At 44.2% G+C, this 26,857-nt stretch overlaps 1 protein-coding gene across 6 annotated transcripts in view; it reads right to left on the bottom strand.

Moving 5' to 3' along the window:
- Nucleotides 1-15,209, bottom strand: part of MEIS2 (Meis homeobox 2) — a 208,591-nt gene extending 193,382 nt beyond the window's left edge. For 3 of the 6 annotated variants that reach the window (XM_058427432.1, XM_058427433.1, XM_032174160.2), the window contains exons 1-6: nucleotides 14,858-15,173; nucleotides 13,375-13,607; nucleotides 11,693-11,834; nucleotides 10,969-11,019; nucleotides 9,947-9,997; nucleotides 8,993-9,142 (exon numbers count right to left, since the gene is read on the bottom strand). In XM_058427432.1, the coding sequence (XP_058283415.1) occupies nucleotides 8,993-9,142; nucleotides 9,947-9,997; nucleotides 10,969-11,019; nucleotides 11,693-11,834; nucleotides 13,375-13,607; nucleotides 14,858-14,869 (639 nt within the window). In that variant the 5' untranslated portion in view covers nucleotides 14,870-15,173. Of the gene's footprint in view, nucleotides 1-8,992; nucleotides 9,143-9,946; nucleotides 9,998-10,968; nucleotides 11,020-11,692; nucleotides 11,835-13,374; nucleotides 13,608-14,303; nucleotides 14,396-14,857 lie in introns of those variants that run through there. The other 3 variants (XM_032174158.2, XM_032174161.2, XM_032174157.2) reach the window with 2 other exon arrangements.
- Nucleotides 15,210-26,857: the final 11,648 nt, after the last annotated feature.

Raw genomic sequence — 26,857 nt, 5'->3', positions numbered from 1 at the left:
AATTATTGATTTTTGCTTTAATTTGTAGAAGTAATTTTAAAAAAGGAAACACATGTGAACTACTGGCCATCTAGTAAGCTAGAGGAGTTTCACTTGAGCTTCATGGAAGCTTGAAATTCACTGAGCAGTGCTTTTTCCTGGAAGAACTGCTTGTTTCAAAGGACACGCAAGGCAAACCAAGAGTTATAGCTCATGCTACTTGGCTGAGTATATTCTTCTTATGTTCCTCCTCCCCTTTCCTGATCATTCCCAATGCCCTGCTGTTGCTTAAAGGAAAACAGGAATTCTAATGTACAGGAAGGACTTTATCAGCACCACATGAAGGCAGGCAAGAGATGGAATTTCCTCTGGCAGAAATGGAGAGGAGGAACAGCATACGAAACAGTCCAGCCTTAAAGCCAGAGCTGTACACTTGTCACCTGCATATGACGACTTCAATTAAGCCCACAGACCTACTGGCAAGTGAATGATTTGGGGGCCAGAGGAAGGGGCAAAATAGTTCCTCAAAACCAATCAAAGTATACAAAGTATATACGAATCTAAGTATACACTGAAGTATACAAAGTATACACCAAAATATACAAATTTTACAAAGTATACACCAAAGTATACGAAGTATAAACCAATCAAAGTATACAAAGTATATCACTAAAAAAAACAATCAAAGTATACACTATTTCTTACTAGAATTGGTAAATAAGAATTCAGACAGAGCCACGTGGGTATAGGCAACAAATAAACCTCTTGACCAAGGGAAAGTAATCTTGCCATGTTGCCATTATATATAGTTCATCAAGAAAAGAAGTCAGTCTCATTTTTCTCAGCATCAACTCTACAGTGTACATATAGCACGGATGATGTTACCAAAATAAAATAAGAAACCAAGGTGAGAAAAAATAGGGAAATGTTCTTATTTGGAACTACAAAACTTATTTTTCCCCCTACAGATCTGCAGCAAACTGACTGTGAATTAATATTTGGCATTTTTGATAGATTATGAAATAATAACCCAGAGCTCTATGGATTAATAACATCTATATAAAATAATGCTACTGGCACTGCTATCAGGCAAGCAATTGATTCAAAGTGAAAACCCTGAGCAGAAATTTTGTGACTATAAATATGGCACAGGTATAGATCTCCAAAATAAGGATATGTTTGAGAAAGTAGATTAGGGAATGCAATAGAGCAGAATAAAATAAAAGTCAAGGTTTTCTGCTGCCTGTGTAAAGACAAAGTCATGCCTGTGAGCTCTCTTTTTTATCTAAGTTAGAAACCACTCCAATAGTTTCAAGCAAAAGGCAAACAGAATACAGGGGCTCCTCAAGCTTTGAAGCCTCTTCGTGTCAGCTGTTTGCCGGTTGGTAATGAGATAAAGAGCTAGAAGAATTACATGAAAAAAAAGAAAGAAAAGAAAAAGAAACAATAGCATGGTGTGAGTTTAGTCCTGCAACAACACAGGCTAGAGCCTTCTTTTAGAAAATGCAATAGCTGCAACATATTCACCTAAGCTAAACTTTTCATTGTACACAGCAATGATGTTAATTCTATGCACTGCAGGCTTTTTATTAAGCCGGCTGCTATAAAAGCTCCTTACCCCTCATGAAAATTACAATAATTAACCACTAACACCTCAACTATGTTTTAAGGCAAATGTCATCCAATAGCTATTATATAATCGTTTAAATGAAGCCGGAGCAAGTCTTTCTGTTTAGGCGCTGCATTGATGTGAAGGGATCACTCAGAAGGACTTCCTGTAACTGAAAACACTGGTTTGTCCCTATCAGCTAAACTGGTGCTGAGTTTTCAAGTTAGGCCTCATTCGTTTATAATTCAGTGTATTTCTTTCAATGGTATCTGAAGGAGATGTTTTCTAAAGTAAAGGGGTGAAAAATAAGCCACAGAAGCAAATATTACTTTTAAGAGCAGCTGGTTCTTCCAAATAAATTGGGTCTTTGGTTTTCTGCCCATTCCCAAAATATACTTAAGTTCACTCTTTAACCTACCATTCCCTTATCTCTTCCCTCTTTTCTTTCTCACTCTTTGAAAATGCTCTCCTGAAAAAGTGTCATGTTTATTTCCCATAGAGTGTCTCAAATATTATGGTCTTGTTTGAGAGACTGAACACCAACTAAGGAGTATCACACGATAGTCATCTGATTTGAAAGAAGGAAGAACAGATAAATCCCTCTGGGGTTTCAAGGCTGAGGAGTTACCACAAGTTGTTTGTATTGAGCTACACAAGGTGGTGATGTGATCATATACAAATACAAATGTTGATAATCTGGTCAATAAAAAATTGTTCCTCCTTGGTCATAAAAAACTGTAACCGACATGGATGGACAGAACCTATTACTTTTAACAATTTGTTTTCCCTGAGATTAAAATATTTGTTTATATCATAACTCCTTTCTTCTATTCTTCCCCTTAGAGTTTACAAGTTTCCATCCTTCAAGAAAAATTGCATGGCTTTCTGCCAAATTATATGCAGAAGTTTAGTGAATCCTGAAACCAAAGTGACATACAAAAGCATGTAAAAACACATGATGCAAGTAGAAAAATAAAGAGAAACGCTCGCCGGGTGCACGTGTATGACTGAGCATTCAGGTATGTGCATGCCACAACATATGTCCTGTTCTCCAGCCAAAAAAATCATGAAGACACCCGAGGGCAAGGAGTGAACATGTTTCTATTCCCAGTGGCTTTAGTAATTGGGAGTCAAATATGGTACTCTTCTTGCTCTTACGTAATTGTGTTACAGAGCAGTGTTACCAGGAGAAAAGCAGTGAATACTGAGTGGAGCACAATAGAAGGAGATGGAAAATAGACACAAGAAGCTAGGTCTCTAGGGGCAGTATTTTCTATTTGCTGGGCTACAGACTCACAGCTGATAATGCAAGTTGTAATTAATATAAAAGCAGGAGACAATATGGGCAGAGCTTGTAGTAGTGGGGCCACAGGAGAGCGCTCTGCTGCTCTACTCTGTTTCTCATTTACACACAGCTTTCCCTAGAAAACACAATTCTGCCAGTGTTTTCTCCCTTGAAAGTTAAAAAAAAATTGATTTAGCACTATCATTGAATTTTGCTAAATCTAGAAAAGAGCATAGAGAGGACAGGAGTCTCTGGGCAGAGGAAGCAAATCATATGTGTGCCTCTCTTGTTGAAGCTGCAGATACAGTGGAAATGTAACATTTTAAACCATTATGGCATTTCCAGGAGGGACCTACCTATAAGAGAATACTTAATAAGTCTCGGTGAATTGGTGTTATTTCCCTACTTAAATGATTCCACATGGCACATGGTTCTTCCATGGGGCCAGTGCGGTAAAATGTATAAAGCATTTGTAAATAAATACAAAACTGAATGGAGAAGTAAAATGTATGAAGCTTCAAGGAGAAAAGCAAAGGCCATGCCACATACAAGTTCTATCTAAAATAATCTGAAACTCATTTTAGATCCCAAATGAAAAGGCAATGCAATGGACATGGTATAGGAAAGAAAACATTAGATTGGAATTAAGACTGGCATGCCACCTCTCACCAGCCAGGTGAACTTAAGCAAGTGATGTACCTCATTTCTATGGGGCTCATTTCCTTTATTTCTTTAAAATTAAGAAGTTAGACCAGATAACTTCTAGAACCTACACAACTATATAACATCAAGAGAAAAATTACATGTAAACTTGGAAAATACAATAAAGTAACTCAGGGTATGTTCTCATAGGTAGAGAGTAATAGTAAACATACATAAAGATATTTTAATCAGTAAATGAAGCATGTACAACTAATTTGACTCAATATATTTAAACAACAAAGGGAAGATATACTTGTATCAACATACATAATTACTTATTTCCCATCACTTTATAATGTTTTAACTCCTAATTAACATTATGCAAAAATTATTTTTAAAAATAAAATAAGGACTCCTATCTTGGGGTACTGAAGTCTACAGAAGTTAAAAATGTTAATTGCATGGTTTGAACAAATGTTGGAATTTCAACTACGGTATTGTAAAGTTGACATAAGAAGTCAGGAGACCTAGGTGTGCTTTCAGAACCTGGACTCATTCTTTAAAAATGTAAATAAAGCTGGGGTCCTTTCCTCACCTCCGCACTTCTACCTCTCTATTAAGCTTTGGGATTAATATGTAAGCAACCCTCACAGAAGTGGCAAGTACCCTTTGCAAATGATTTTTCCATTTAATCGAGCAACTTTTAGAGAAGACAAAAATGTCTTGTATTGTTGGTGTAACGCCATATTATAAAATGCCTCTTACAACTTTGAATTGTGTTGGGATATTCCATAGAACATTCAGTATTAAAAAAAGAAAATGAATTAAAGATTGCCAATTTTCAAAAAATCTGATAGTGAATGTCTATGTGGTTGTCAAATACAACCTTTGTTTAATTTCATCTCATCACAGTTACACTGAAAACATACTCCAACTGCACAATCTAAATGATTTAAATAGTATAATTATTCTTAATGGGGAATTAAGAAAGCTATCAACCACCAGAAACTACGCAGCAGCAACACAACAGAAAATCCACGCACCCAGCCATGTTTCCTTGAGTTGGTGGACAGAGCTCAGAAGTAGAACTTTATTGGAATAGGCCCCAGAGGCTTTGAATAGCATACCATAAGGTCTCACCTTACACTAAAACATAAGAAACTAGCAAATAAAGTAAAGCATTCATATTATTCCTATTATTATCCAATTTCTTATTTCCCCCTTGATAGTCTATAGAACAACCACTTGAACCTATCCCACCCCTCACTGTCACTTCCCTCTAATTTTTCAGGTAGTAATTGAATTTATCTAGATTTACTTGCCCATATTCTGTCAGAAATAAGATTCTGGAGAGTCTCCTCTCTGACCTAACCCATTTGAAAAAACAAACAAACAAACAAACTGTGTGAACATAAACTTCATATATTCAGAGATGCAAAAGAAAACACCAGAATATCTTCATTTAAATTACAGCTTTCAAAATATAAATATACAATAATTTTTCTTTTCTTAGTGATGTTAGTAGATCCAGGCAATTTTAAGGTATCTGCTATTAACTGTTAACAGACATAATTGTATTTTCTTCCCTCTACTGAATTCTTTCAAATAAAATAAAAATGTAGCTCTTTATGACCACTAACTAGGAATAACAATATAATTGTATAACTGTATGCACTTCAAGCAAATAGAGCTTAGCTCAGAGAATATACTTCAAGCAAGTGGATTTCATTTGTCTGAACTTTACATGTAATATCTTTACATGTAAATATGAGGATATATTTTCTTTGTCTGTACTAGGTCTAAATACTTGATCTAAAATTGTGTAAAATAGATAATGTGAGTATCACCTGTTATTCAGAAACTCCACAAACTAGAAAAAGCTGGTCATTTCACAGCAGTTTTCAAGTTGAAACTTCTTTAAAAATTGTTTTCTAGACATATTTATTTTAAACATGATAAATTTGAATGTCTAGGAAACTAACATGAACTGCAGCTGGAAAACAGAGTTCTATTTCCTTTGACTATTATATATTTTTTCTCACCAATATTCCAAAAATATTGTAATAGCTCTTTCCTACCTATAAATATTATTATTATGTTACAGTAAAAGACAAAATACATTATGTTAAAAACATAAGCATGCATTATAAATTTACTAAATACAACAAAATTGTAATCAATATTGCATATTTTATTTTCTATTTAATTCCAAACTTCCTCTTTTCATTACACCCATCATATATAAGTGTTAATAATAAATGAATAAACTCAGTAACCTCACTGGATGTAAGAAATGGAAAGCAAGAATATTATGGTTGTCTTCTTTTAATGCATCTGTTATATCAAATTATTTATATAACTTTATGAAATGTGAAATTGACAGGATTTACTAATAATATATAAAACTTTTTCTTAAGTCTGCCAATATGCTTGCTTTGAAGATATTTATATTCATTACTTTTATTTATTTACATTTTCAAATTCTTTTAAAGAATACTGAAACTATATTGGTACCTAATATTTTGCTTCTGATGCATTTCTCTCTGCTTTTCTCTCTCTCCTTGCACGTTCCTTCCTTAAACACGCACACACACGGGTACTCACACACACACAATGAAGCTGGATACCACTTAATAAGGATAGAGGTGTATGTGTTTTGGGGGTGTCAAACAGCTGTCACAAACTGTCACCTCCACAAGAGAAACCTTGGCATACAACAAATTAAACTACACTTCTTTTTTAGCTGTCATTTATTCATAGCCAATAAGTTGAAATGCTCTCAGCATTTCATGTGCAAATAAAACCATGAGGAAGCTCAGTAGATCAGAATAGTGGGCCAACAGATAAAACAAGAAAACAACGCGCTGTCTGGGCCTTTCTGAAGTGGCTCATCATCACCCCTGCACCAGTGTTCACCAAATGAGATCCAGCCTGGGGCAATGTATTAAATATGCATATCAAAGCAAATGAAAAATAAACCTGAAGGTTCAAATTGGGCACATTTACATGCTGAAAATGTCCCACTCGCACCACTTTTCAGGTAGTGGTTCTCTGTTATTTTTACTTTGTGTTTGGCTAGGGGTTTGAAGGAAGGCAACTTTGTAGAAGAGGCTGAAAAGCATAAGAGGATTTGCTTTGAAGGGGGAAGCCTGGACATGAATACAATCAATACACCTATGGTACAAAAGTCGCAAAAATGGTGAAAACTCTCCAAGGTTTTCTCTGATTTCCCTGCATAAAATACAAGTCTGTGGCAAATCTCTCCATTCTCTACTTGGTGTGCTGGTGGAACAAATTATTGCTTCCTTTCAAAACAAATAGCAGGGGACTAAAGTAAAAATGTTATAGTTCAGATCTCTAGGAAATAAAAGGCTTTAAATTATGACACCCAATGAGGTGCAAGCCCTCATGGGTTCAAAATAAATCAGTTGTCATATTTACTTGACTGGGGGCCTGAAAGGAGAGCAACAAATGTTACAGTTGACTCTTTTATCCAAAGATGATGATTGATAAATTATTAAAGCACTATCCTCTTAGGTACAACTTCCTTCTTGAGTGGATATTTAAATATTACAATAATCTCATAAATTGATATTGTCTATCAGCCAATACTTTAAATAGCCTATTTTATCCTATCTTTTCTATGTAAACATCAACATGGTCTAGCTGTATACATCCACTGGAAAAACAGTTGCCAATAAACTGTTTTAGAAAACTAAGTAGTAGGTACTCCTAGAAATATCATGAGAAAAGCTTTTGGCTCCGAGAACTGTGAACCTCTCATTTTACAAACCACATAAATAGATCCCTCCCCATTCTCCCAATAATGCGAATAAATATAAATTTAGAAACAGAAAACAATGAAAATAAACACATAAAAAACAACAAAGATAAATATTTCTTAGGTAGTGTCATGCCTCATGGACCACAACACACTGCAGAGCCACAGATCAGCAAATAAACTTTCCATAACCACTGCTCATCCTTTTGATTTCATTACATTCACTCAATATACAAAGGAGATCACCAAAGATTCCCTCACCGTGATGGAAAAAGGTAAGGTAAAGAGATAGGAATAGGAGCCTTCAACACTGGAGTATCCATTCCGTCACAGAACTGGATATCCCAGACTGCAGTTTTCTTTTCTAGACTTTTTCTAACTTTTGTTCTTAGGCTGACTTCCCATGCAAGTGCAAAGGTTAATTATGAAAATCTATGACTGCATATTTTCAAAACTTTTGTTTAGAGCAGGGGAGAGAAGAACCTCATAGAAGGTTTATACTAAGGCATCCCAATTCATTTCTCATACCAGTCAGGAATTGGGATGGGAGGTAGGGACAAACTGTCTTCAAGCCTTAATGCCTGTTTAACTCACACACAGTGTCAAATTAATATTTTGGCCACAAAGTAATTAAACTACAGCTTATATTATTTAGGCTGTGAGTTCAACTGAATGTAATCTATAGACACCCTGTCCCCCATTTCCAGGCTTGAGTTCCTATAAATAAAACTGCTGTTCACACCCACTCTTTAACCTCGCCACTCTTGCCTTTCCTACCAGCTGCAATCTTTCTTCTCTTTGCTTCTTTTTCAAATTTTCAGTCTCACTACATATGCTTTTTTTTTTTTTTTTTTTGTTTTGTTTTTAGCATCAGACTCACTAGATTGGTTCCAAAATAGGATTAGAAACAGAGAGAATAGAAAGAAATCTCCTTTCCTGGCCTGACATACACAGTCATTTCTTACTATACTCTCCATCCTCATTCACCAACTGTTAAAGTGTTAAAATTCAACCACTAACCTATGGTTACTCAATCATAATTCCCTTCAGCTTTCTGCAATACATTGTTAATAATTGGTTCATCAAGGTTACTGTCTTTTATTATGAAGATGCTTCAGGCATTTGGCAGTAAGTCCCTATTCTGACAATAAGTTTCTATAGAGCAAAAGCCCTGAGAATTGTAATGTGTTCGTTCACCCCTTTTATTTCGAATGCAGTGCAAGATTGCCAATAATTCTCAGAATTGTCATCTCTGTGAGATACTAGGAAATCAGCATTCACTCAATTCTCTTTCCTTCAGTCCTCTCTCTCCAGACCAGTCCAGCTAACTGTCTTGCTTCTTTCTATCCCTGCTGCAATGATTACACAAAATTAAGAAAGCAGAAAACACAGTGGTGACTATATCAAACAGAATTTGCTAACACCCAAGTCACCAAATCCAGAAAATTTTACACATTAGGAGCACAAATCACTCTATCAACTCTGGTTTTTTGGCTCTCAACATAAATAGGAGGGGGTCCAAGAAAGGAGAAATGAAAATGAAGGGTATGGCAGAGATAGCAAGAAAGAGAAGACCCCAAAAGAGACGGAGTCATTTAAAAAGAAAACTAAATCAGTGGAGCTAGATGTTAAAACAAGTTTAAAATAATGCTTTGCCCAGTGGCCTTAAGAGATTGCCAAAGGCTAGCAGACTTACATGGTCAGCGAGATTTGTGGAGGAGCCTGAAAGTTCTTCGTGATCTGACTTGGAGCTGCCGTCTCTTTCATCAATGACGAGGTCGATGGGCATTTTCCCCTTCAAACAGCTAATGTATCGGTGGCAGAAGTTATCGCACAGTTCGTGGACCTAGAAGGAAGGTCATGGTGGAGGGTTCAGCTCATGTTGTTGTTGTTGTTGTTGTTGTTGTTGTTGTTGTTGTTTTATTTTTAGAAAGGACAAATACCAGGTTGCAAGGTTACATTTGGAAAGAGCAACAGTGTGATGTCTTCCAAACTAACTCTAATTAAAGGGTGTAATAGTTGAAGGCAAGGAAACAATAGAGTAATTGTTGCAACAGATATTATTCTCCAGAGACTTCTCTGAGCAACAAGTTACAATAGAGAGAGAAAGAAATAGGACTGGAAATAACTGGGTTCAGACTGGGAGTCCAGAGAATTAAATCTGATTTGGTAATAACATTACAACATTGGAACTGGGGAGAGCATTAACGTTTGTGATTTTATAAGCTAGGGGTTTTGTATGTTTCCAGGGGAAAGTAATTGAGCTGCAGAGCAATGTAAAGATACCCAGCAAGGATGATTCACTCTGCCTGCACCTAATGCAAACCCAGGGCCCAGGATGAGCTGAGCTAATAAAGATGCAAGCAGGCCGAGTGTCCAGTAACATAAATGGTTTGCTGCATTTCAAAATAATCCTGAATGCCTGAGGGGAATATTGGGGAGGAGGAGACTACTTTAAAGGCAAGGCTGTCCTGATTCACCCACCCTCTGAGCTCCTGTGTTGAGAAGCCAGTTGAAGGATGGACATGGTTACATGCTCAAAATCTCCAGGTGCTCAATCCCTCACACTAGAGGTTTGTTAAAAACATCCCAACTCAACTAGGAGAGGGAAGTGGTTTAATCAACACGGGGAGTGTTATTTCCTGCTTACCTTTTCTAACTCCAAAAGATGAAACCTTAGTACTTGTATTGCTTGTATCATCTGAAAGAAAAGTTCGGGGAATGGAGTTAAAGCTCTGTGACTCTGAGGTCCTGTCTTGGGGTGGGAAGTGGGGTGAGGATGGTGGTGAGAAAGTTGGGCTGGGGAGAAGAAAAGGGCAGGTGGCCAGGAAAAACTTAAACATTAAGAAATAGTCAGAAAAATCAAGTGATTACTGATCGTCTCTGCCTCATTGGCCACAGGGTAGGAATCTGACTCAACCTGAGCATAAGCATTAATATCTTTCCCCCTGATGTTCACTGTGCTATTTGTAACACTGCTTTCCTCGGGCCAGGCCTTTTTTCTCCTCTTAGTCCTCTTTAAACATCCCCTCCCTCGACCTCAGGACAACTTTTTTTTTTTTTTTTCTTAAAAAGAAAAAAAAAGGTCGCTTCTCAGGATAGAAAAAGCTTTTTAGAACAGCATACCCAGCGAAATCCTCCCTCACTAAAGAAGGAAATACTCAAGATGAATGCTGAGGCAAGGCCTTTGAAAGCGGATTTAAGTACTTTTAATATTGAAATCGTGCAAATTAGCAAAAGAATCGCACCTAAAAGTGGCCTGCGCTGGCCTGCCTCTCACCGCCCCCCAGCCCCCACCCCCAGCCGTGCCAGTGGTTACATCCTTCGGGTTAGCCGCCCGGGGCTCGGCCGCCTGCCCCGGCAAACAGAGGAAATAACTCACTTCTCGCAGTTTACTCCTGGGGCCGAGACCTGGGAAACATTCCCTGCTAGCGCTCTCGGCGCTGGGTCTCCCGTTTCGGCCTCCCTGGGCTTCGCTCCCCACCGCGTTCATCCTGCTCCTCGCTCGCCAGCTCCCGTGCGGGGGCTCTAAGCTGCTCCCTTCCTCCCTCTCTCCCTAGAGCTCCAAAAGAGGGTTCTGTTCTAAATCCCCAGAGCTCCAGCAGAAAGTGGGTGCTTCTGGGCATGGGAGACGGCAAAGGCTGGGGAAAAACAAGGAATAGAGAGCCTTACCAAATTGTCCAGCTCTGGATTTGAGGAAAAAAGTGGCTTTTCGGCGCGAACCTGTAAGAAACAGAGTCAACTTGAACGATCACCCCATTTAAAATAAGAAAACTGAAATGTGAGAATGGGGACGGTGGAGGGCAATGGCGGATGAGAGGAAAGGGGCTTTGGCAACATACAAGAAAGAAACTGGTGCCTTAAATTAGTGGAGTCGCTGAAGAAGAATCAGGGCATTCTGCTCCTGGCCCCATTAAGGGGGACCTGGTACGACTAAGCTGTAGCCAGGAACTCAGGGTCGTTCTCAGGGCCCCGAGTTCCATATCCAGCCGTCCAAGAGGCTGTGGCTCTCCACTGCTGCCTGGGACCGCTCGGAGAGGCGCCCAGCTTCCTTGCCTCCCGGGCACTCCCGTGTCCCTCACAGCCCCTCTCCCCAATTCTTGTTCAAGTAGCTGGAGGCGGGGGAAAAAGGCCAAGCCCCAGATTAGGAGCAGGTCAACTTTAATTCGAGGGTCGAGCCCCTGTATTCCTGCTGGGGGGGAAAACAAACACCCATATTTATCTCCACTTCCAATTCGCCCCCAGGCTCAGGGATGGGGAGGAGGCGTAGAGAGCGGACTGGGCCAGAGGAACAGATAGGGTGTCCCTGGCCTTTCCTCCTTTCAAGTAAAGCTCCGAGGAAAGGGGAGGGGTAGTGAGGGACTGCCCGAAGTTGAGTGGATCAAGAAGGCTGGACCTGCTTGGCGAAGACCGCGATGTCCTCGTTGAAGGAGTCGGAGGAGCAGACGTCTCCGCCAGCCACTCCAGGTTCCCGGGGAGTGCAGGTCGCCAGCTCGCACTTCTCAAAGACCAGAGCTAACAGAGGAAACAACGGGTGCCTAACGGGCAGCGCCACGCAGAGACACACACACAGAGACGGGGTGCAGAGGGGAAGGAGCAAGAACTGTAATCAACAAGTTTGGAGGGTGTGGAGTCCTTCTTTAATACAACAGGCACGCACCACACTTTACAACCCTTCCTCCATCAGCCGAGCCTAAGCCAGAAACAGAAAGGGAAAAGGGCCTGGCCCTCTCCCGCAGCTCAGAGGTCCCTCAGACTGGCCAGAGAAGCCCCCGGCCACTGCAGCCCGACAAATAAAAACAGCCTCAGTTGGAACGTAATGAAACATCCGAGACGCTCAGGCAGTCTGGAGCCCGAGTCGATTCTGATCCACTCCCCACACTACGGAGGCCGCCGAACCAACCCCTGAGACCCAGCCCTGACCTCCCAAGAAAGGAACACTGTTTGAAATAAAAAAAAATAGTTTTAACTCTGCATTTTAATGGGCGTTTCAGACGAGGCCAAAGGCTTCACCTACATACACACCGCAGTGACACTTTCTAAATACAAGAGAATGGTCTTCTAATCTCTCCACCCCCCTTGCCTTATAAACTTGTTTGCTCCACTTCTACTAAAGCCACAGTGTGGGGGCCAAAATAATAGGAAGGTTACACGCTGGAGAGCTTCCTTCCAAAGACCACATTTCTCCCAGCGTTGCAGCGGACAAAAATAAATAAATCGCGTTTTAAAACTTGTAAGTGTGCGTGCGCGTATGCCCTTTGTGTTCCTCCGGGCGGCTTAGCCACACTTCGGGATGCTTGCGGCCTCTGGCTTGGGGCTCAGTTGCTGTTTACCCACTGTGCCCTCCCCTCGGCATCCCGTCGCTTTGCCCACCTACCCTCTGCCGGAAGAGCTCGTGTGGTACACGTTAGGATCGTGCATCCCACCCCTCGCCAAGTGCTCTCAGAATATAAAATAATTTCCAGCCATCTTCCTTACTCCGCGTAAGAGCGGCTCCAAGCAAGCAAGAGTCCCTTCCACCTCGCTGCACTTCAAGGTCTGCCCCCTTTATTTACAGAGAATTAAGAAGTGGGTGATTAGGACTTCCTGGCCGACAGAAGCAGCCCTGATCCCAGCTCAAGCTGCTTTTAGTGACTCCCAGACCCTCAGTAGGAAACAGAAGGAAGAAAAATAAAAAATAAAAAAACCCCAAAGTTGCTTCTCATCGGCAGGAAACTTTCTCCTTCGTCAGGGCCTCTGTTAGGGGACCTGAAACCAGCAGTCCTGCGTCCTTTGGCCAGGAATCCTGTCCTCGGGGAGAAGGCCCCGGCAAGATTCTGGGGACTCAGTCACTCCAGGCTGTGGGGTCCGGAGTGGTCGGGCTGTGGGAGCGAAAGAGCCTAGTTCTTCGGGGCTTTGACTCCAGGGGCAGAAGAGCAGGCCCCCTCCACGGTCCTTTCCTAAGGCAAGCGGCGCCCGCCCCTCACCATGCAGAAATAACTCCCCACTTAGTGGTCCACCTTCCCACCCCCACAGAGACAAACACACACTCTCATTCACACTCACACACAGTAAGCTGGGTCCGGGGGGTCGGTTTACCCATAGATCGCGTCCTTGTCCCGCTTCAAGGCGTCGTTGACAGCGGATCCCATACTGGCCGGCATGACATTGGGGTGCGGGGCGTGCGCGCCGTAGTGCTGTGTGGCGTGGAGCGGCGGCCCGTGGTTCAGGTGGTGAACCGGGGGGATCGGCCGCGGCGCGTGAGGGTCTCCGTACATGGAAGCGGGAACCCCTACTCCGTCCATCCCGCCGTAATGGGGCAGCTCATCGTACTGTCAGAACCCGGGAAGGGGGAGGAGGCGCAGGAGGTGAGGGAGAACAGAGGAGGGGGGTGGAAAGGGAAAAAGAGCAGGGAGAAGAGGGCGAACAGGAAAGAGGGGAAGGGATAAAGATGAGAGAGAGAGAGAGAGGGAGGGAGAGCGGTAAGAGAGAAAGGAGGAGGAGAGAGGGAGAGAGAGAGAGAGAGAGAGAGAGAGAGGGACAGAGAGAGAGAAAATAAAAATAAAAACAAAGTCAGAAAGGAGAAAAGTACCGAGCACAAGTTGAGCACACAGAAACCAAACCAGCCAAAACAACGAAGTTAAAAGTTGTGAGGAAAAAATGTTATTAAATTTAAAAATGAAAAAGCATGAACCAAGAGCAACGTTTAGAGAAGGAAGAGGAGGCGGCGAGGCCGGGGATTTGAGGGGGCGCCGGGAGGCCCCGCTCCCGCCGGAGGCAACAGAACCGTAGCGAGCCAACGGAGGGAGAAGTGGAGTTAGTGTGAGGAGGAAGCCCCGGATCCCACCCCTAACCCCCCTTCGCCTCCTCCGAGGATCCAATAAATCAAAAGGCGAAATGAAACAAAATAAAGAGAAGAAAAACGCTAATAATCAGCACGAGAACGCCGAGGACTAGGAAAGACTAGGGCCAGTGCCTCCCCGGGGGCAGGGAGCGGAGGGTGGGGGGGCGAATAACGTGAAAGTTACCAGAAACATTATTTAGCAGCGGATTCCCTGCGTCCTTGTCAATTTCAGAGACAAAACAAGCAGCCCAGGCTAGTAGTCTAGGCGGCGGCGCAGCGGCTGCGGCAGCGCGGCCCCAGCGGCGGCCCCGGCGGCGGCTCCTACGCAGCCCGTGCCCGCCCCGAGCCGCGCGAGCAGCGGCGGCAGCGGCGCAGCAGCGGCAGCAGGAGAACCGGGGGAATCGCGCTGCTGGGGTAAAAGCTGGAGCGAGGCGAAAGCGTGTAACGATTGCACACGCACACACACACACCACTCACACGCACTCGCCGCCCGCCCGCTCGCACAGCGCTGGAACACGCGCGCCCAGACACGCACACACGCACGCACACACACTCGCACACACGCAGAGGCACGGGAGGGAAAGAAGCCGATGAATAATTTTGCTATTTTTTAAAATACTGGCCGCCATCATCAAACAGCGAGCAGCAGCAGAAGCGTTGAAGGGAGAGGAGGCATCGGGACAGGCCCCTCTTAGGAGAGGATTTATATCTAGGTAAGTGTTGGAGATTTAAACCTACCCTTTGCGCCATCAGTCTGCGCTCCAATAAACTCCTGGATGTGTCGTATATTTAATATCCCAGTCCGGATAAGAAAGTGATCTAGGCTGAAGATTCCTTTTTTTTTTCCAAACCAAAGAGACTTCTCCCAATTCTCCAATATGTTATTTTTTTAGGGGGGAAAAAAAGCCCAGTCTAGACAACGAAGAGTTTTTTTTTTTCTGTGATATTTCTTCTTTTTCTCTTTTTTCCTCTTCTTCCTCCTCCTCCTGATCTTCCTCCTCCTCCTCCACCTCCTCCTCCTCCCCCCTCCCCTCCTCCTCCTCTTCGGTCCTCCTTTCTCCCTCTTTCTCTTCTCTTCCCCTCAGTTGGAAAAAAAAAAAAAGAAAGAAAAGAAAAAGAAGAAAAAGAAGAAAAAAATTGTCAAGCCCCCGAACTGAAGGTTACGAGCGGCCCGTCAGCAGCCCACATGTAACCGAACTGTCGTGTTTCATGGCTTTTTGCCACTCCAGCTGTCAATCAAAGCCCGGAATGTCAAGGTAGTGAATGAATGATGGTTGATGATGATGAAGAGGAGGAATCTTTCAGACCCGTTTTTTTCTTCCAGTAAAACTCCGCGAGGGGTTTCTGCTTCTTGAATTTTTTCCTCCCCCCTCCCCCCTTTTTTAGCTTTGCCCCTGCGGTATCTATAATACGATCCTCTCTCTTTAAAGTATTGTTCAAAGAAAGCAGTGAGAAAAATCGAGAAAAAAAAATGAATAGTTTGCAAAAATTGGACTTCCTCCCCCCCTTTCCTGGTAGGTATTTTGTCTCTCCCTCTCTCTCTTTCTCGCTCGCTCGCTCGCTCTCACTCGCGCTCGCTCTCTCGCGCTCGCTCTCTCTCGCTCTCTTTCTCTCTCTGGGAGATGAGTGAGTGTCAGTAGGTGTTGGCAGGTTGGCTGCTGCCTGGCTTATTGAAGAGCCTCAGTTTGGCGGCGCGGGTCGGCGGCGGGAGAACGAAATGACGGAACCCGGAAGTCGTGGTGGCCATAGCCCGTCGTACGGCGGAGACACATCCCGGGAGTGGGGAGCGGGAGCGAGGAGGAGCGCGCCGCGCCGAGCCTCTGATATGCAACGAGAGCGATCGGACAGCCCCGGCTGGGGGGGCGGGGGGGGGGGGGGGGGGGGGGGGAGGGGGAGGGGAGGCTCGAGTCGGGCGGACCCGAGCAAATCAGCGAGCCTGCTCCTTCACGGGGATGGGGGACGGCGGGGTGGAGGAAGGGGAGAGTGTGTCTGTGTGTGTGAGTGTGTGTGTATGTGTGTGCGTGCGCGCGTGTGTTGTGCGCGCGCGCGCGCGAACAGGGAGAGAGGGAGAGGGGGAGAGAGAGAAGAGGACAGGGAGAGCGCAGAGAGGAAAACTGCAGAAAACCACAGGGAAAGTACGGTACCGCCTCAGATCTTTTCATTTTTTTAAAAAAACTTACTTCTAGTTCATTTTCCCATCACTCCCGGCTCCTGCCTAACTGGGTCTTGTCGGGGACGTTTGGCATGGCGCTCTAGCTTTTGTTCCTTTTAATTCCGCGGCCTCCCTCTCCTCTGCCCGCCGGTTACAGCACCCCGAAGGCTTCCTGCTAACGTCCAAGGGCAGCAAGCTCTGCAGACGGTACCACTGCCGGGCTAAATTTTTTATTAAGTGGCACTTTCTTTTCTGCGCAGATCCAGCAACCTTGTCAATACTCATTTTTTTCCAGGACCAGAAGAGACCAGCTTAACTCAGAGCACACTCCCTCCAAGCGGTGCGGACAAGGGGCCACCCCGAGAGTCTTTGGGGGCCGCGGCGGAATCGGGAGGGAGGAAGTGAGGAGGCAGTCATCTGGGTCCGATGTAGCCAAGGGCGTGTGTGTGTGTGTGTGTGTGTGTGTGTGTGTGTGCGCGCGCGCGCGCGCGCGACTAGTGTGCGTCTCCAAAGTGGATCTCACTCAGAGCTGGGAAGCACAGGAGGAAAAGATGGAGAGAGAGGGGGAGAAAGAAGTTGCCGGGCGAGGAGGAGTGGCCGGCGCTCACAGCCCAGCTTTGTTGTGGTCGCCCGAGGCGCAGCGGCGGGCCGCGGTAACGCCTGCTAATGGCTGTGTTAATTACACAGGGGCGATTTCGCGGGGTCAGGGAGATGGGGCCAGCTCCGAAAGAACTTTTCCAAAAAGGAAAAGGAAAGGAAGGGACCTACCCCATACCGTTTGGGTGGAAACTAGTTGTGGCCGGTGCCTTGCCCTCCCTGGCCCAAGCTGCACCAGGCTTCACCTCTGCGCAGCTGGTTTCCCGGCGGCCGCGCGTCAATCACTACGAGCCCGGAGTTGGGGGCGGAGCCACGGTCACCCCGCGCAAGCCTTGCTGCCCCTCGGCCCCTTGTGGCGTGGCCGGGCCCGGACAGGCGCTGGAAGCGCGCCCTCTCCCCAACTTCTCGCTCTCGCCCTCCCAGTCCCTGGCTCAGAGAGTGGAAAGCGGACTGTTGTTCTCCAGCAGCCGCATCCGTCCCCAACTTTGAACCTATTCTGGGAAGTGGAGAGTAGAGTGTCCTCTGCGCGCCGCGTCTATCCGACATTCCCGCGGAGGGAGGGTGGGGTGGGGGAGGTTGATTAGAGAGAATAAAGTACTGTGTGTGTGCGTGTGTGTGTGTGTGTGTGTGTGTGTGTGTGTGTGAGAGAGAGAGAGAGAGCGGGGAGGAGGGCGGGTGGGAGGGCTCTGTTTTTTGGCCCCCTTTCCATGTTCCCTGTTTCACTGTAAGCTTTCGAGCAACAGAAACTAGGCTAAGATTGCAGCCTGCAGAGACTCCAAGCGGAGTCGGAGAAATTTGGCCTCGTTTTAATAGGGCTGAGGAATGAACTCCGGAGGTCAATAAAGCCCTCCAAAAATGATGAATGATTGAGCACCTGTGATGATGATAGTGATTACCAGAGCAATTAAACAGTTTGATTAAATGAGCCATCATAACAATGATGTCTGCGGGAAATCGGCCCTCACATATAAAGAAAGATAGTGCGAAGGGGCTGGCAGAGGCGCGGATAGCGCGCTGCCAGGGAGAGGGGCTGCGGGCCGCGAGGTTTCTGCCCAATGGCCGGAGCAGGGACGGCCGGACTCACGGAGCTTCAGGGAGGAGAGTGTAGCCCAGGTTTTCAGCCACTCTTTTTTGCCCGGCTTCAAGCCTGCTAGAGCCGACGGGTAGGAAATCTGAAGGTTGGGGGGAGGGTACTTCCTCCACGTCCTCTTTTTTTTCCTAGAAGAACTCCAAGATTAAAAGTATCCTTATTTGTTGCTGAGTTGCTCGTCGACATTTAAGAGAAGGTGAGTAAAAAAGAAAAGAAGATGAAAGAGAAAAGAAAAAGTTGGTCTCCAGAATTTTATTTCAATCGACAGTTACGCGAATTCAGTTTAGCCGGGACCGGGAGGTTTGAGAGGGCGGTGGGGTGAGGAGGGGAAAACAACAACAGTCTGCTCTCGCTGCGGAGCCTTTTCGACTTTGCAAAGCTGCTGATGTTGGTGGGTCCAAGTTCCCGGTGCAGCGCCGCTGGCTGAGAAGTTTGTACTCAGTTTTTACTCTTCTAATTATTCTTAAATTCAATTTAACAATTTAAGTTTATCGTCGCCAATAGGATTATTGTTGTTTTAAATGTCTTGTTCAATAAGTGCCAGTTACGTTTCTTTTTAAAAGAAACTCCTCAGTGTCCTTGATAAACCTTTTTTTGTTAAGATGAACTTCATGCGGAACCTCTGCCTTGCAGGGTTTAAACATTCAACATTGCTACCTTCTGTTTCTTTTTCTGTTTTTATAGTGATACTGTAAAGTGAGTTAGCATCTCTATAGCTTTCATTTAGAAAAACTTAAGTCGCATTTTTAGAAAAATATTCCTTCCCTGGCAGTGTGAGTAAAAACAATTCAGACAGATTGATGATTTCTATATTTTCTTTTCTTTCTTTCTCTTCTTTTTCTTTTCTTTTCTTTCATTCTTTTTTTGACTTTGGCGCTCTTTGGTTTGAGAAGGAGTCTCGCTCTGTCGCCCAGGCTGGAGTGCAATGGCGCGATCTCGGCTCACTGCAACCTCCGCCTCCCGGGTTCAAGCGATTCTCCTGCCTCAGCCTATTGAGTAGCTGGGATTACAGGCGCGCGCCACCACGCCCGGCTAATTTTTTGTGTCTTTAGTAGAGACGGGGGTTTCACCATATTGGCCAGGCTGGTCTCGAACTCCTGACCTTGTGATCCACCCGCCTCGGCCTCTCTCAGTGCTCGAATTACAGGCATGAGCCATCGCACCCGGCCGATTTCTATATTGTCAAAAATTGTAAGCTAATAATGAGTTGATTATCTGGTGATAATCTTGGGTTTTACAAAAAAAGAAAAGTTTACACTTTATTTTCATGTGTTTTTATCAGATGCAGAAGGCATTTTTAACCTTAACGCCTTTCTCTCTCTCTCTCTTTCATATTCTTAACTTCTTTTGCATTTTATTGAATACATTAAAGCAAACAACAGGGACAATATGGTTAGGTGTAGGAGGGAGAGAGAAATATGACATTTTAAGATATTGTCAAAAAGTCATATTTAACTTCAACGACTTTTAGTTAAAAAAGTGTGAGAGTGTTAAAAGTGCATTCCTACTGGAGGAAATCTATGTCTTTTTAAAATTTGCCAGTTGTCTCAGGGGAAAACCCAGGATTTCTTTGAACGAAAGAGATCTTACTGATCTAGTTGCATGTCACTTATGAAACTGTTTAAAATAGCTGTCCTGGTGTAGTGGATTACACATGAGGAGATCAAGTTGGAGTCGATTCAAGGTATTGGTTCTTGGTCAGTCTGATGAATTCAAAAGACTATTACCTTTAATCAGCAACTTGCTGGTGTTTTATTAATAGAGCTGAAAAAGGCTCATCTAACATTTAAGAATTTCCTGGTTTCCCTCATCCCCAATTTTCCAGTCCAATAGAAGCGATTCCAAAGGAGTAGGGTACCCTCATTTTCTGATTTCCATCCTGGTGGCATTTTGCTAATGCCCCATTGTCAGCGTTGGCACTCCCACCCAGGATTCCAGGCTCATCTGCTCTCCCACATTTGGGGTGAAAGGAAAGTAGGTGGGGCAGGCCCAGGAGACAGGCACGAAATGGGGGTCGCAGGAGGTGGCACACACCTCCGTCAACAGTCAGCTCCTTCTGCCCAGGCTGGAAATGGTTTTAACAGGCGGTAAAATTTCATCTTGCGGTGTCAAATTGGGGTCATTTTGGGGTTAGAGTTCTCAGTGTCCGAGAGGAGCTGTCCAGCTGCGTGGGGACTCATTAACTGCAAAAGATCTGTTTCAGTAAAAACAATTCAAAGACAATCAGAAGGCTAAAGACCCTCTACAAATCGCATTTTACAAGTGCCCCAGAACAAATATGGATGGTGAAACCTATCTTCAGAATCCCAAATCAGCTACTTAGCTCTGGAGTGGGGGTGGGGGTACTGCATAAAAAAGAGGTGAAAAGGAGGGGACCAAGCGGGTGGGGACCAATGGAAGGGGGAATCGGGCCTCTCAAATTTAAGAGTCTGTTTTTAATCACCTCTTTCTTATTGAAGCAACCCCAAGACTTCTGAAAACTGCTACTTTTCTATTTTTCCTTTTCTTTTTTTGAGCCAACATGGAATACTATTATAGGTAACATTTAAAATTTAAAAGGAATAATTGAATTCCACTATAGTCCCTTAATTTGAAGGGCATTGGCTTTATAGGGAGTGTTTAATTTGAACCAAGCATTTATGAACCCAGACACTAGGTGAATTTACCCACACTCCTTAAGGAGCTGGGTAGCTGTTTATTTTTCTTTTTCTTGAAAGTTATAGCTTCTCAGCACAGATAACTTCAAATTCCTCAGAACTGCGAAGTCCAAAGTGTTAATCTGTGTATTAAAATCGCCAGGTTTAAATCCTTTTTGTCTTCTTACAACAGTTAGAACAATTGATGCCTTGCTAGAGAAGCAAATAAGTCCAACCTTAATCTTATTTGTAACTTTATTTAATGTTTTGATTTGGAATATTTTGGATTAAGCAGATCTTTAAAAACTCTGTAAGGTTAATTTTTATTCCGGGAGGGAAGTTTTCGTTACTGGTTTTGAAAAAAGACGTGAATTATTACTTTGATTTTCAAAAATTCCTTCAGGTAAAAGGAAAATTCAGGTTTAAAAAGAGAAGCTAGATATGTGAAATGCCAGGGATTTTAGGATAAAACCAAGTCAATACTTAAAGTATTATTTGAAAGAAATTTTATTTCTTGCATTACTGAACTGAGCAAGTAAAAGTGATCAAAAATATGTTATTCTCTCTCCATCTCTCTCTCTTTCTGGACTCCACTTCTGTCACTAGGTCTTCTCTTTCCATCCCCAGCACTTTTCTTTGGGTTCTGAATGACACAGTGACTTTTTTTTTGTAGTCTAGTTATTTTCTCCAAGCTTCTCAGAGTATTTCTAAATTGTTATTCAAGGAGTTTGATTTCAGCCCTGCAGGAACAGCCCTGAGCCCAGCATCGCTGGGACAAAGGCAGAAGGGGCTATCTTCTGCTCAAGACCTGCTGGCTGACAGTTGGAATTTTTGATATATATTTTATTTGGCGTTTCCAATAACGTGTTTGTCTCTCCCTCTCCACCCCTTACAGCCATCTATTACTTTTAAAACATCCCTTCTCCATAAACATCGGCTCATCTTTGTGAACTGTTCTTGACCTTCCCTGCAGTGTAACCAGCAGCTCTGAAAGTTGGCCTAGAAATAATTCCACTGGCTTCCTTACCTGTTAACTTTATTCACTCTTCCTAGCTGGGATCAACAGAAGGAAGGGGACTTTTTTGTTTGCTTTTGTTGTTGTTGTTGTTGTTGGTGGTGGTGGTGGTGGTGTTTGTTTTTGGTCCTTTGGTCCTTTTCCCACTTAAGCTTTCTATAATGATATTTTCTCCACCTCCTCCTATTAATAACGTTTAAGCACCCCACACTTTATTTTTTAAATAAAATGGAGTAAAATTATGATACTTTTTTCCTTTTTGACCCCTTTTCTTTTTATTTCTCCCAATTTTAGCTGCTTCACCATCTCGCAGAAAGGATTTCAATAAATAGCCCTCTAGCGCTATCTGGCGGGGCTCCAAACACGACGTGCGCTTGCTCTCACTGTTTCTTCCTCCTTCCCGCGCTCTCTTCTTTCCTCTCTTTCTTCCTCTCTCCTGCTTTTTCTCTCGTCTCTTCCGCTCGATTGTTTTTCTCGTTTTTTTCTGTCCTCCTGCGGCCTCTTGTCTAGTTCCTACCTCTACTTCAGCGCAGGCGGCTTGGAAAGCCCCTGCCAGAGGCTAGTAACCCTCGCAACTGGGGGATGCTCTGGCGACGGAGCTCTCTTTTCTGATCCCTCCTCCCCCTTACCCAAAGCGGATCACACACATCCTTTGCCTTTGATTAGCATCTTACAGTTGCTTAGCGTGCCGCTTAAGTCCCAGCGTCTCAGCTGGCGGTGGTTTGGAGGGGCTTAAAACTGCATTCATGAAGTTTGGAGGAAAGAAATCAGACACTGGAATTCAGGGCTAGTGGAGCCCAACTCAGTTTTAGGTCAGAAGGCCGAGTCTCAGTGCGAGATTGAGGAAGGGTCGGGGCTTAACGGGGGAGGTGGGGGTGGCGGGGGGGAACAGCACGGCGCGGCGCCTAGCCTGCGAGAGGGAGTCGGAGTGGGGGTGCGAGGGGTCCTCCACCGCCTCTGCCCGATCCGTACCTCACAATGGACTGCTCGAGTTTGTATCTAGGCCTGTCCAGGATTGTTTATTCCTTCAATTTATCAGCTTTATCTCTTTTCCCCCTCCCCCCACCTCCACCAAATTTGGAGAGGAGTGGGAAAGAACTGGAAAACTCACAGGGCAAAGAGAGAAAGCCATCAGTCAGACTGCGGGAGGAGGCACGCCTGGGATGCAATACCCAACAGTCTCCTCCCTCCTTTCCTGCAATTTGCAGGTCATTGTCTTTCTTATTTGTGGCTTTTTTTTTTTTTTCTTCAGTAGCCTGTAAACAATCAACGCCGTGTAGGGAGGTCAGAGGGGATAGGGTTGTGGAAGAGATTCGACTCAGGCTAGGTGCTTTAGATTTGGACCTGGCTGTATCCCTACTTTATTAAAATTCTCATGTGGGCGCGCGCTCTCTTCTCTCTTCTCTCTCTCTCTCTCTCTCTCTCTCTTTCTCTCTCTCTCACACATACACATACACACACAGCCCGAGAGAAATTTCCAATCTTTAAGCAAATCTCTTCCATCTAGTCCTTGAAACAGCAGAAAGGACACGGGACCTGAAGGAGAGTTATGATTGAATTTTCTAAAATTTAGTTTTGACATTGCAAAGTAAAAGTGAGGACCATATTCCCAATACAGACCCAGAAGGTGGTTATTTCAGGTGAGGGGACCTCCGCCTGTGACGTCTATGATCAGCCAGACAAAGACCCCTTCCTAAATCTGAAGTCCCACCCCCACCCGTGGCAAACATAGAATACAAGGGAGGGGAAGGATGGCACAATAGTGGGTTCTGTTTTCCAAGAACTGCCCCCCACCTCCATTGCTGAAGGAAAAAAAGCGCACGGTTCGGGTGTAATTAATTGGGGACGGTTATTAGGTCATCATTAGCCAAGGTACAAATAATTGCAGCACATTTTTACTTAAAATTGACCAGCCCCAGAGTGATAGATCGATTTGGAGTATAAAAATGATGTATCAAAACATCAATGTCGATTATTTGAAATATTGTAGTAGAATTTTTTTTATTGCTTCATCAGTTAAGTGTCTGAAAATGCAGTGTTCAAACATATATTTATGTTGTCAATACTGTCAGAACTGTCAGTTTTACTATACCGGATTTGTACTATATTTCAAATATGCTCATTTACATAAAATGCCCACCCTAGGATTCCCCCCCTACACCCACCCCATCTCTGGAAAATCCGTGTCAGTTTCTTCAAAGGATTCAGCAATCTTTGCCTAAGCTAAAGTGTGCACTACCTCTTTTACTCAATTTTCCACATCGGATTACATGTCTTTTTCACCATCTCTAACTTTCAAAGAGATCCTTCTTCCTTCTCCCCAATTCTGCCTACTCTAACCTCTTCTTCAAAATAGTACTGAGGCACTTGGAAAGCTTCGAATTTGAATATCCACATCCCAGCTCCAAATATACCATTGGGGTAAAAAAACGGAAAAACCGGACTCGAGTGTACTTGGCCGCACTCGGGTAAACCAGGCTCCACCAGGCAGACATTCTCATACCGTCAGGTCCATCATCAAATTACCTGGCAGATTGAAATCTTCCAGGGAAAATGAACTTGGAAATGTAAACATCTTTTCTTTCTTTTTACTTAAAAGCCTTGATGGTAGAAAAAGAAATAATACTTATAAATGATCGGCACGTTTTAACTTTAAAAGCTTTTGAACTCAAGCGAAAGACACAAGTTGGAAACAGAATTGACAGTTTTAATTCTACCCATTTTTACCTGGCACATCAGATCAGAGGCAATCATTTATTTTGTGGGGTGTGGAGGGGAAAAGGATAGAAAGCGGATAGAAAGCTAGAATCCACTGAAGTCCCTGTCCTAAAAATCTCAGAGAAATTGAAGACTTATTGAAACACAAACATTCCATCGCTCCATACTCTCGGTCCAGATGAATTGAAACTTACAAATCCACGTTCTTCCCAATTTTATGTTTTTTATTTTTTATTTTTCAGGGTTTGATAGGAAAGATACCCAAGTCTGATAGGGAAGACAGGACCACTTCTGGACTAGCTGTGAGGATGTGTTTTCATTTCCATAACACTGAAGCACTTTCTGTAAACCTTTTGATGTATTTGAATAAGTCTATTTGGACATTTAAAGAAGCTACACATACAAACATAGCTTGGCTTTTTGCCGTCAATCCCGGCATTAAAACAAATTCATAATCTAACTGAGAAGCTTTTTCATACCCATCCTTCTCTCAAATAAGTAAATAAATAAACAAATAGAAGTGCGAACCAAAGAAAGTTTCCAGCGTGCATCTGTACGTCTTCGTGTGCGAGTTTATAAACAACTTCCAGTCGGTACTTGGGTGTTACCTCCCTCCTGCCACACACCCCAAGGCAGAGGCATCGAGGGATCGCCCCCAGAGAGCTGTGTTTACTTAGCTTTTTTTAAAAAAAAATCTCGCCGCCATGTATGACAAGTGTTACTTCAAGAAATTCATCAGCCTTCTACAGATACTTCCAGTTTTGCTGTAATGATCTGCAGAAGAGAACTGCCATCACTTTCTCACATCCCAAGGTGTTGCAGGAACTCAAAGAGGGGAGAGTGGCTGAAACGCTTAATTACCGGAGGCGAAGGAGGGGCGCGGGGGGGACCGAAGGAGAAGGGAGTGAAGAAGGAAGGTCCTTTACCAGGCTTGTACCTGGAGAAAGCTTTGAATCGCTTCTCTGCGAATATTTGGAAAAGGTATGGTTGCTTTTTTAAAAAAATGCCTTTAGGGCAAAGTGATACCCTCGTGTAATAATTAACTCAGACAATAAAAATAATTGGAAAATCAGTTGGAATTTCTGAGTTTTTAATTACGTTTAATTTCGTACTAAGCCGTAAAATTACGAATGCCCTTCAATTAAACACTCTCCTCTTGTAAAGCGTTTAACAACAATTATTCCTTAATCAGTCTGAATGTGAGTCACAAATGGTGCTTTTCCACATCAAAGAGACGTCCTTCCACGTTACCTTTTAGTCATAAGTAAGAGGATTAATTCCTGTAATTAGAGGGATAAATATGTGCATAAATACATCTCTCACCCTCTCCTTAAAAAACAAAAACAAAACACTTTCACTCTGTGTGATACGTGGCCGGCTATGGTAGGATAAGTGTTTTTAATTGTCTGCCTCTGCCCGGCATCCCTTTGCTGACGGGTGACTGGAACGGAGGAGACGCCGCGCGAAGCGCAGGGCCCCAGAGGGACACATGCACAGAGACGCACACACGGGTCAGGCAGGAGGCGCAGAGTTCGGGGGCCCGGGACTCCACCAATTCCAGTGCGATCCTCCCGAGACAATAACCCACCTCCCACCTTGCCCCTGCCCAGCGCAGCAAGACAGTTGTCTCCCTGTCGGTCCGCTTGTCCAGAAGAGCGGGGTCCCTGCCCTAAGACCCAGCTCCAGGTTGACTCTTCAGGCTACAAATAAAAATTGAGCGTGACCTTTTAAAACTCCTGTGTGAATATCTCATTTACCTAATGACTTTATGTCACCTAGGAAGAAGGTCAATTTCCTCTTAACCTTTTCTCCGCTGCTGCAGTAAGCATTCTTCCCTAATCAATGGTGGCTGGAATAATCAATTCCCATTTTATGATCGCTGACAAACTCAATCTCAGGACGGGGTGTGAGAGCTGCGGGTGAGCTGGCTCGGGCCGGGGCAGAGATCTCTCTGCGTACGCCCAGCTCCGCCCGGCGCCACGGGAAGCCGCTCTCTCTTCCGTCGAGTTCTGAGACCTTGGCAAACTTCCCTCCCCCAACCGCCGGCGTGACTTCTGAGTTGTCACTAATCCGAACCTGATATTCACCAGAGCTCCTTCGGTCACCGACAACGCTCCCCGCTGCTGCCGCGGCCTCCCGCCCGCCCTCCTCAGCGTGTTTTCATTTCAAAGTCTGCGGGCAGGGATTGCCCCGACCCAGTGTGTGCGTGTGTGTGTGTGTGTGTGTGTGTGTGTGTGTGTGTGTGTGTGTGTGTGTGCGTGGTTTCATTTACATTTTAAAAATCATTTTTGCCTTCTTCAGCGTGGATCTCAGCACTTGCCCTGTGTCTCAGGCCGACTAACTTTGCATAAACAAAGCAACAACCGAAACTCATAGTGGGTGACATCCTGCGGGGAAGTGAAGGCAACCTGGTGGAGTTCGATCTCTCTCTCTCTCTCTCTTTCTCCTCTCTCTCTCTCCCTTCCCCACATTTCTTCCTCTTCTCTTACCTTCTTCCTGCACTCCCCCCTCCACCCCAAATTCAGGTATC

The sequence above is a fragment of the Hylobates moloch genome, unplaced genomic scaffold, assembly GCF_009828535.3.
Source record: "Hylobates moloch isolate HMO894 unplaced genomic scaffold, HMol_V3 SCAFFOLD_14, whole genome shotgun sequence".
Lineage (NCBI taxonomy): Eukaryota > Metazoa > Chordata > Mammalia > Primates > Hylobatidae > Hylobates > Hylobates moloch.
Note: the sequence above shows the minus strand (reverse complement) of the source record. Positions and strands in the feature narration are given on the sequence as shown.